At 40.9% G+C, this 11,762-nt stretch overlaps 1 protein-coding gene across 1 annotated transcript; it reads right to left on the minus strand.

Moving 5' to 3' along the window:
- Positions 1-8,961: 8,961 nt before the first annotated feature.
- LOC147888388 (BTB/POZ domain-containing protein At2g46260-like) lies at positions 8,962-11,382 on the minus strand. The gene is made up of 4 exons (XM_087393017.1): positions 11,068-11,382; positions 10,804-10,870; positions 10,396-10,672; positions 8,962-9,758 (listed from the first exon to the last, which is right to left on the minus strand). The coding sequence occupies exons 1-4, from the start codon at positions 11,371-11,373 to the stop codon at positions 8,969-8,971; spliced, it is 1,440 nt and encodes a 479-aa protein (XP_087249143.1). The 5' UTR covers positions 11,374-11,382; the 3' UTR covers positions 8,962-8,968.
- Between the last annotated feature and the right edge of the window lie 380 nt (positions 11,383-11,762).

Raw genomic sequence — 11,762 nt, forward strand, 5'->3', positions numbered from 1 at the left:
TGCCTTGTAGTGTTCCTTGAATGCTTGGAGTGCCCAAGGGATGGAAAAGTCTCATTATATAGCTCAAGGTGCTTATTTCATGAATACGGGACATGGAGGTTAAACCAAAAACATAGAAGTTGGACAACAACATGAAGTCGTGTTGGAAAGCATTGGATCGCTAAACCAAATGTACTTTGATGTTAATTACAATCGCACTTCAATATTTCTTGCAGACATTTGATTAATTGGCTCTTTTTTTTTTAAACAAGCATTAAATTTTGTACTTGTGGACCCAACAAGGGTGGACGATGAGAAAAGGTTGGGGGAGTGACCTCACAGGAGTTTAAGGGGAATTTCAAAAACCCCTTAAATAATTTTTTGTCCCCAAAACAAACACCCCTCCTCTTTACGTAATTTTTTCCTAAAGTTGAATGAAAAAACCCAATGTTTTAATGAACTAACTAATTTTTTTGATAAATATCCCTTCTTTACAATGCACGTGGTACACTAAAATTTTGTGAGCTTAACCTTCGAGGGGATGATGACAAATAGGGGGGGAAGGAGGGGTTGAGGGGGGGTAAAGGGTGAGAGGGGGGGGGGGGGGGCTAACTAATAATGATGCACAAAATAAATATACCCTATATATATGCAAATACCTTCATTTTCTCAGTACCACCAATACTCTCTCATACTAGTACATTCCTTCCTACCGTCACATTTCCCATAGCCTCACCATCACCAACATGGCAAGAACAAAGCAGATTGGAAGACCAGTTGATTCTAAAACAAAGCTCCCAGTCTCTCCCGATGTATACAATGCAATGATCAAAGAGAGAAGAAAGAGGAGGTAGGAGGAGGAGGAGGAGGAGGAGAGGACAAAAACTAATGAGCAAACAGATGACGATGAAGAAGATCATGGGGAGAAAACCAATCCTCAGAGTCAATCCGAGGCACCTCAAGAGCCAGAAAGCAGACCAAAAGAACACGAGTGCAAAAGACACAGATTGGAAGAATGGGCTAGAGGACAAGAAGATGCCAAAATGTGGATTCAATTGCCTCAACAACAAAGGGCACAAATGGAGAGCCAATGACGACGACCCACATGGCACAATGCTACTCAGGATTTTCCACATTCTAGACAGGTTGGAAAATCTTTGCCAGAATTGCATCGCACAGCAAAAGGAAAAGGCAAAGCTCACAGTAGGTGAGGTGGAGGTGGAGGTGGAGGTGGAGGTAGAGGAGGAGCTGGAGTCCCTAGAAGACAGCCTAGAAGGAAGGTGCTTCAAGAGATAAGAAAGTATCAAAGTAGCATGAACCTTCTAATCCCAAGAGCTCTATTTGCTTGATTGGTGAAAGAGATTATGCAGTCCTATAGGGACGACTATCATATTCAGTCAATCGCACTCGCAGCCATATAAGAAGCAATAGAAGTGGGGATCATAACTCTTCTTGAGGACACAAACTTGTGTGCAATCCATGCCAAGAGGGTTACGATCATGGAAAAAGACATGCAATTGGCAAGGCGGACCAGAGAAGACCCACAACTTAGGCCATAGATTAGATTTTTTGTTGTATTCACTATGGACACCAATTTTGGTTGTCAAAACATTCAGCTTGCAAACTAAATGCTCTTTGCCCTTTTCTACAAAGCCTTCTGGCTGCACCATGTAAATTTCCTCATGCAAATCCCCATGCAAGAAAGCTATCTTGACATCCATCTGCATAAGCTCCATATCCTCTAATGCCACTAGTCCAAGCATGCATCTAAGTGTGGTCATCTTCACAACCGGAGAGAATATCTCATCAAAGTCCACACCCTTCTCTTGCTTGAACCCTTTAGCGACCAAACAGGCCTTGTACCTAGGCACATCATCATGTGTGACCTTCATTTTGTAGACCCATTTACATGGCAATGCTTTCTTTCCATGTGGCAAAGAAACCAAGTCCCAAGTCTTATTCTTCATAAGTGAACTCATCTCTGATTGCATAGCATACTCCCACTTGCGTTGATCCTCGCGTATCATAGCCTCTCTGTAGCAAGAAGGCTCCCTGCAATTAGTAAGCATCACATAGTCTACCCCTGGAATACCTCTGCCTCTACATCTGCCAGCATTTGAGTAGAAGGCAGTTTCTTTTGAAGTTCCTGCTGAAGAAGATGCACCCCCATTTCTCTGCTCTTCAGAAATTAGAAGAGCAATCAACTCCTCAAAATCAGGAAAGTTTTCACGGACGGCAATGGATGTCCGGAACTGTGCATAATCCTTTCCTAGACCATTCAAGGTCACAGAAACCAAATCGTCATCATCCACTGGCGACCCAATGGAAGCAAGTGCATCTGCAATTTTCTTCACTTTCATGTGGTAGTCATTTATGCTCAAATTTTCTCTCTGCACATTGTGCAACTCCTGTTTGAGTTGCATTTTCCTGGCTTGCGTATTTGTGCTATACATTTTTGCCAAAGTATCCCATGCCTCCTTTGGCGTATTTGCATCCTGAATATGCACAATCATGGAGTCCGAAATACTGATAGACAGCCAGTACATAACTTTCCTGGCTCTCTCATGCCATCCTTTGAATGCCTGCATTTCCTGTTGACTGGGAACATTAGGAAGAACAGGTTCTTCTTCATTTCCTGTAATGAATTCCCAATAGCCTTTTCCCATCAAGAAATTCGTCATTCTAAACTTCCATGCCTGGAAGTTGTTCTTGTCAAGCTTTTCAGTGACAATCTATGAAAGAGAATCAGATGCCATTACAGAACATTGCAAAATATTCTGTCACTGCAAAAAACACAGCTTTTGCCTCACGGGCAGATCTGCAAAACTGACGAAAGTGGTATTTCACCACACAGTCACTTCCTAGTGACGATTTTGCATCAACAGGCAACAGGCATGAATCTGCAACTCCCAATATCTCTGCACACAGGCATACGATGCAATTTCTGCGGCACCTTTCCACCGACTAGCCGCGCAGTGGTCGCACAGCAAAAAAACAGGGCCTTTTTCTGAGTGCCTGCGAAGAACTTCCGCCTTCAAAACGGGCCCCGAAACGGCCTCAAATCAGAAAAATAAAGTCACTAAGGGCTTCGCCCTTATCCCGCAGCATATACTGCGCTCTCGCCACACCGCGAAGGGCGTCTCAATCTAAAACAGTGCACTCCTGCACTTCTAGCCGTGCTACCTGCAGAGATTTGCTCCCAAACTCGAAATAGGAAAGCAACACTTGTCCTCTTACCAGGACACCATGAACTTGGCTTGCTTTCTTGAGCTCCTTACCACGAACAAGGCTCTGATACCATGTGAAGATTGTGGGAGAGAGGGAAGGAGTCTCACTTGCGGCTTTCTCACATGCACAATGGGGGAATACACACAAAGGTGACGGCTGAAAACAGTTTTCCTCTTCTTAGTTGTGTAAGCCAAAAGAACTCTAGTACAAAGAAAATAGAAGAACCCTATATGTGGGTCTCAAACCAAACTCAACTAACTAAGGTGGCATACTAACTGAGCCACAAACTAGAGTAGATAAGGATAGCTGTCATCCAGCTATTATTCGTGGGCGGTGTACCAACCGCATCTCCAGCTAACAGGTCGGTGACATAAATGCACAACAGTCACCCTGGCATATCCCGAGTGGAGCTCGATATCTCAACACCGTGTAGGCATGGGACCACATACGTCTGAATGCACCAAATCAAGCTTTTCAAACTCTTTCTTTCCCCTTATTTTATGGGCTGATTTAGTCTGCTTCCCATAGAGACAGTGCTCACAAAATTCAAAATCAGAGAAACTCAAATGCGGTACATAACCCAAACGGCATAAGAGTTTCATTCCATTCTGGCTCATGTGCCCAACCTGCAATGCCACAAAGAAGTGCTTGGCTGCTCGGTTATTGCAACAACATGATCAAATATCCCTGATACATGTAAGGGATACAAAGTCCCACACTTGGCACCCCTAGCTAAAAGCATAGAGCCCTTCTGAATTTTCCAACTCTGAAAGCCAAAAGTGGTGTGAAAACTAGCATCATCTAGCTGACCCACTGAAATAAGACTCTTGGTCAACTTAGGCACATGTCTCACATGTTTCAAAATAAATGCAGACCCATTTTCAAAAGAAAACTTTATGTCACCTACTCCCACTATGTCACATTCATAGTCATTTCGAAGATGCACACAACGAGTCTTTCCACTGTCATAAGTGGAGAACCATTCCCTATGGGGAGTAACATGGAATGAAGCACCAGAATCCAAAATCCAATCCTGGGAATATGCATCATCTGAAGTGGTAAGCAACTCTTTAGATAAACTAGACATGAAGAGAACGTCACTGTCACTATCATGTGTGACTGCATTGATCTCCTCAATCTTCACTTTTCCTTTATCCTCCCTTGGACTCTCTTCCTTCTTATTTGCACCCCAATTTGCATTCTTTTTCTTATCCTTTTGCTCTCTTTTTAGCTTGTAGCAATCCTTTTTCATATGGCCCTTCTTGCCACAGTGGTAACACTCAATGTTTCGTGCCTTGGATTTGCTACGAGACTTCCCTCTTTCTTGGGACTTCCCCTTGAACTGTGATCTGCCCCTTTGTACATTTAAGGCTGCATCCTGCTTATTGCCATCCATAGATTTCCGTCTAATCTCCTCGGCCAACAAGCTACCCACAATATCATCAAATTTCAGTACTGCACCAGGTGCAGAGTTACTGACATCTCTACGGAAGGTATCCCATGAGGATGGCAATGAACATAAGAGAAATATTGCCTTAGTCTCCGCATCAAAATTCATCTTCTGAGCCTGAAGCTGGCTGAAAATAATATTGAATTCATTCAAGTGAGAAGCAATGGAGACCCCTTCCTTCATCTGTAGCTCAAACAACCTCTTCATGAGGTAAACTTTATTAGAGGCAGTTTCCTTCTCATAAGTGGCACACAGTTTCTTCCACAAATCTTCCGTAGTATGCTCATTTACTACTGTGAAATAAACTGACTCTACAAGATGAAGTCTAATAGTAGACTTTGCTAATGCATCCAAATCATTCCAATCATCCTCAGACATATCCGCAGGCTTATAAGCTTCAATACCTGCCAAGGGTTTAATCTGCTTCTTTTGAATAAGCACATCCCTTATCTGTTCTTTCCACAAAGAAAAGTTTGTCCCATCAAACTTTTTAATGCTAAAAAACTCCTTTTTAGACATGGAAGAGGATGCCATGATGCAAATGAAGCAAAAATCCCAAATAATAGTGCCTACAAGAGAGAATCACACCAAGTACCAGGTGCACCCAAATGTGTATGCCACAATAGAGTGAAATATCACCAAAACTCAAAGCTCAAAGCATCAAAAGGTGCAGCTGACTCATGTGCATGTACTATGCATCCATATGAGCAAATCTGGCCCAAAAGAAAATGCCAACTGCAATGGCAATCCAAAATGCCAATAGGTGCCAAATGGCTCAAGCATAAACACCATCCATGGGCATATGCATCAACAATATCTCATCCAAGAGAGCATAACACTATCAGTGCATCACCTGCAATGTGTCAAAGCTATCCCTCAGCATAAAATAGCATCCATGTGCAAAGCGTCCATAAAAAATAGCATCCATGTGCAAAGCGTCCATAAAAAATAGCATCACACAAGGCAATCTGGGCCTATCAGCACATCCAATAAGGATCGCAATGCATCCAAATGGCCTATAAATCATCCACTGCAACCCAATGCACACCACGAATGAGCGCACATGGCTCAAACAACAACCAGAGTGATCTGCATAAGGTATGCTCAAGAAATCATGGTCCCATGAAAAAGACCGCTACTAAAAATAGAACCTGAGATGCCTCAAAACATGGGTGCCATTGCATAATCGGACTCAGCAAGAAAATTTGCAAATCTCTCTTCTGTTGGAACTCCAAAATCCCAACCGATAAGTGAGAAATGGGAGTCAACACTTATCCACTGCCATGTGGCATAAATCTAAGGTTTCAAAACCTTAAAATGAAAAATGCATAACAAAGAGATGAAATCGAATACACAAAGATCTATAACTCTGAAAATCCTCCACTGAATCACACAAGAACTAACAAGAAGGGGTTTTTGGGCATCCGGAATGCAGTGGGACAGACGGTTTTGGAAACCGTGGTCTCAATCATTGGGTCCAACACACGGGCTAAAAAATGTTTTTGGAATCAAAGCTATTTGTAAACTCCACCAGAGTGCGAATGATGAGAAACATAGAAGTTTTAGGACCTCCTGAGTCCACCGGAACTGATAGATCTGCAAATGGTTGCTCCAAACTTGAGTTCCAACACCCGGGCAGAAAAACACAAAAACTGACACAGTGAGTCAGAAATCCAATGAAATGATCCCAAATTCAAGAATGAAGGTGTTTCCAAGCTCCTGAAGTGAAGTGGACACCACAAGCAAGCAATAGTTGCCTCTACAAGTCAATACGGAGTCTCTGTCATCGAATGGAATAGGGAAAAGCTCAAAAAACGACTTTTTCTTTGAAAACACTTAACAGGCTCTCAAAACCACTTTGCAAAACCAAAGTGACTTTTCCAAAGGTTCCTCCAAGGTCTCTACACACTCGGATGCAAGTAAAGTCACCCACAAAGCTTCCCACAGAGCTTCTCCTTCCTCCCACAGAGCTGTTGAGCTTCAAGCATTCACGCACGCTCAGCTAGATCACCCGAGCTCTGATACCAATTGAGAGTGCTCTCAACGGAAGCAAGAACAGAAGAGGGAGAGAGAGAAATAGAGAGCCACACAAGTTTTGGTGGGTGCAAAACACCCTAATCTTCTTTTTCATTCATTTATATATGTGTTTGAGTATTGTACATAACCGGGGTAAAGGCATAGTGACCTTTAACCCCCACATTGTGTCTACAAGCTGATAATTGTTGGAGAAAAGGTAATAATATATATATATATATTTGCTTTATGCTCTATGCTAGTTGGTTTCAAAATATTTGAAGAAGTGGGAGTTGCTTTTCTTCTTGTCGGCCATACACATGAAGACATAGATCAAATATTTAGAGTTGTCTCTGGCAAATTTAAGTCAAGGGATGTTTTGACAATGGATGATGTCTATTTTAAAATTAGGAAAAAAATGGAGATTCACAAAGAGAAGAATCAAAAGTGGCAATCTTAGAGAGGATGGTAGATTAGAGAGCATTCATAGGGCTGTATTTAAAACATGGAATGGAAGCACTACTCAACCAATGGGGATAATTTATGGGGTGAGCCATATGCTTTATTACAATGAGTAATTCCATTTGAGGAAACTAGATTTGTTCTTGTGCAAAGAACAAAGCACTTGACATAGATGAAATGAAAGGCTTGAAAACCTTTATTGAACATCTTGAAAGTATGAGGCAAAATAATCCTAAGCAGTCAAGTTAAAATCTGGAGATAAGCAAGTCAATTGTTGAATCTATCAAGCAATAAGAAAACTTAATGAGCATTGACTACTCTGAGTCTTTTTGGCGAGAACACGTTGAGGCACCAGGATCTGCATTGGACAAAAATACAGAGATAGATATGGAAGAAGCAGAGCAATAACTTCTATCTCAAAAATATTGTGGTAGGAAGGGTGACGACCCTTACCAAATTTTGTTTATCTGATGAGATTGAAGAGGGTCTGTTTGTTACGGTTTGGGCATCTGATCCAGATTCAAAATGACCAAGATGGCCCAATTTGGGTGGTGAAGGTTGCTAACATAGTAAGAGATGACAATGATATTCCCATATAATGTTCACAGCTTTATGATATGAACCAAAGCCATTGAAAATTCTTCGAAAAAGATATACAATAAAGCATCTCTATGAGGGTTGCTTGCAAAAGAAACGTGAATGGGTTCCAAATAAAGAGAGGTGGAATTGAGTAGCATTATTAATTGCTAGATATCAAGGACTTGAAGTATTAAAAAGAAGCATGGCTATGATGTTGAAAAATATATCATAATCCCTCATCCTAGGTGTGCCCATATTAAATATCACTTGGCTAGAATTAGGTGCAAGCGGGCATATTTTTTCAAGCTCTTGTAATGATATTGAGTACTTTGGTGGGTGCAGACATGCTAATATCCATGTTTAAGAATGTCAAGCAATGCTTTAGTCCACTGATCAAGGACTTCAAGTGGATGTATCCATGGTAAGCTAAGGATCTAGCCCCCCCCCCCCCCCCCGAAGTTGGGTCACCCCATTTGGATTTATGATTGCCTGTGTGAGATATCCTCCGTATTTTGCAATTTAATTTCATTTGTATGTTCTTTTCTTATTAATATAGTAAGTCATTGTTGAATTACTATTCATGAAGGACATGATGTTCATACTTCAATTAATATATGTACACAAAAACATTACCATTTGCACTTGTATCTAATGGAATCCTACCCATGCATATCACAAGAAGGTATATGTACATGATCATGATTAAATAAGTCATTTAAGCAAAGGGGCTTATAAATGACTTTACATGTATATGATAATTCAAGAAGGTATCTGTCATCATGATTACAAATACTTGTTTAAGAAAATGGGCTTATGAATTAATTCCACATATGAATATGATAAGACATATTGTTGCATGGTTACATACTTATTGCATGGCTTATTGATCCATATATGTATCTGTAATTATGATTACAAATACTTGTTTAAGAAACTGTGCTTATGAATTACTTCCACAGGTGTACATGATAATCCATATAGTTGCATGGGTCTAATAAATGTTTATGAGCTAGGGTTGGATTTACAGGCATTTCTAAACTTCACCTACAATAACAATAAATCTATAAAATGTACAAGGATGTCAAAACCAATTTAGAGTATGAAATAGCCAAGGCAGTCTAGAGAAAATATGTGAAAAGGACAATTCATGATCCCATTCCCTCATAAATGCTTCTCTCCTAGCCTCAACTGTGCTAGAAGATTTTGTTTACAATTTCTTAGATTTTGTTTCCTAGCTTCAATTCATCAGAACTATCCTCAAGGTGTATAACTTAGTTCTACCTGGAGCCATTGGATTTTGTCTATAAAACTTGTATTTGTAGTAGCCAAAAAACTTGACCAATCTGCTTTGTAAGGCTGAGACAAACCTATGCCTACTTTTGTGTATGTATTTGAGACGGAGAAGAACTGATTGTAACAACCACGAAAGGATGATGAGCGTGCTAAAAACTTGCAGAAGACTGAGCAAGGGATCGAGTTTGAACTTTCCAAATGAATATCAATCAAAATCGTCTGCTGCTCATGCTTGTATGTCACATGAAAGGTACCCCACTCTAGATCAAAGCCTTCAGACTTGATAGCCTTGGAAGGGTCTAATGTTGCACACTCTTCCCAAGGGATATTAATATAGACAACAGCAGAAGTATGTGGCTCAACCTGCACTAAATTGACAGGTAAATTCCTATAAAATCTTTTCGTATACTTATAATTTTGAAGTTCTTCCTTTGTAGTCAGATTTTTCCTGTGAAATGGATTGAGCTTGAAAGCAAAAGCCTCTGCTATACTTGTGGGTAATAATGCTGAATTGGCAAAGCAAATCCTTTCAGCCAGCATCCTTTGGAGCTTCTTCGTAGTCATCATGGGAAAACGAATGAAGGGAAAGAGACTCGATACTAAAACCTGGTTCCGCTCATTGATGTCATCATAATTCTTTTCAGCCCATGCAATGAGAAAGTCAAACACATCATCTTCTGAATCAACCACAAGTTTATCGCTTGCCAACAAGACTTTGATACCCTTGAGTGGTAACTCTAAAGTTGCCTCAGATCTGGAAAGATGCGATTGAATTTTAGAATAAACTAACACCTGTATCAAACCACTATGCAATCTAACTAACAACACAACAAAAGACAAATTTCAATTTCGAGACGAGGAATGCAAACTAGTGGTGTGAGGTCTAGTATAGGATGCACAAAGTAGCTTGACAATTTGAAATCTATGGTGCATGAGATGTAAGCAAATATGATCGGGGGCAGCACAAATACACTTGACGTAGTATGACACAGCTGGTCTGCTTTTTGTATGAACGGCATTTAATTTTGTGCAGAAGTGTTTGATCGTATCACGTTTGCCCTCTCTCAACTCCCTGCCGTTGTCCGTAGAAGCATGTTTCTTTTTTTATAACATTTCCTTGTCTACAGTATTTACATGGCCGAAAGTTCAATCGTCCACTCAAAAACTAAATCTTTCAATAACCGTCATCAAAATTTGCGATGTTAGTAGGGAATTCTAGAAGGTAATAATTGGCAAGAACACATCACCGCCACCTCAAGGCGTTCAAGCATTTCAACAACCTTCCATATCCCTTGAATGCAGCAATTTGAGAACTGTCTCCCATTTGTTACTGCAGTGTGGCATTTGAGAAGCAAAGCCAAGGAAGAAAGAGTTGTAAGAACAGAAGTCACCTTAAGTCTTTGAATTGTTCAAGAATGATCGATTTTGCAACGTTAATCTGTGGCTGAGCTGCAGCATGTTGTACCACAACATTGGGCACCTTCATCCATGTCAAAGCCCATTCTAGCTTTGTAGATACGGACTCCAAAAGCCTGACGCAGTATTGCATGCAAACTAAAGCTCCAAACTTCTCAGCAGCAACAAGAACATCCACCACTTCCTTTGGTTTGTTTGCCTTTAATTTGCCAGTATACATGTATCTGAGTAAATCCATAAGTGCTTGTTCCTCTGTATCGCCACGCCCAAAAAAAAAAAAGTTGGAGATCCGTTGGAAAAAAAGAGCACATTTCTCTTCCAAATGGATCCAAACGTAGGAGATATTATATATGAGTCAGTAATGCTCATCAGAAAAGCTTTACCTGCAGCAGTGATATACAGAGTAGCTTTCCTCTGCTGTGTGGATTTTGCTAGAGCGCTTGAGAAGAACTTGATTAGGCAACACCACCAAACATCGCATCATTTCTATTCCAAATTCAATAAAATGCAAATCTATCGCATGTATATCAATAAATAGGAGATGAATTCATGAGCAAACACATGCAAATTTCCGTTCCTATTCGGATAAAATTCGGTATCGACCATGTTTGCCTCAATGCAATGGAAAAAGCACTGGCAGTACTCACTTTCATGAAAAACGAACTGTGAGCGGACAACAATGTGGGATCGACATTTAAGTTGCGGAATCTGTAAGTTCCATGCTGCTGCTCCTCCCGGGAACGTTTTACGCAAGTGCAGCCAAAAGTTGGGCTAATAGGGAGATCTTCAGCGGGATCCAGGACGATCTGAGGCTGTTCCGCAAAACTGTTGGAGTCCAATTGGAAGGCGCATCGGAGCGTGAAATTGGAGAAGTCAATCTTGTCGTAAGCGAATTCGTAGCTGAGAGCACCAAAGGCAATATCTTTGCCTTCTTTCTTCTTAGCGTCCTCCATGTCGATGAAAACAAGAAGCAGCAAGGAAAGGTTGCCGAGTATCCATAAAACAGCGATATATATACAGATATGAAGGGAAGATGTTCGTTACGTAAAGAAAATCAAGAAGCGAGAGTCGGTTCCGCTCGGCAGATTCGTTAGAAATCACTACGTTATTCCCTCCGCTTTGCCTTCCCAACAATTTTGGTGCCTCAGATCGTCCTGGACTTGAACAGAATGATGTGTTTGGGATCAGCCAGCCAGCCAGCCAGCCAAGGTGGCCATTGGAATTTGAAGGTGACGGTCCAGCATTAACCAGCAAGCAAACCAGTTTCTGATGTGTTTCATAAGGAGACCAAGTTTCTACTATCAATGAGTTAGATAAGGAATAATCTAGCCGGGTGTTTAAT

The sequence above is a fragment of the Dipteris shenzhenensis genome, chromosome 21, assembly GCF_047967505.1.
Source record: "Dipteris shenzhenensis isolate YYH24624 ecotype China chromosome 21, Dip_SZ_1.0, whole genome shotgun sequence".
NCBI lineage: Eukaryota > Viridiplantae > Streptophyta > Polypodiopsida > Gleicheniales > Dipteridaceae > Dipteris > Dipteris shenzhenensis.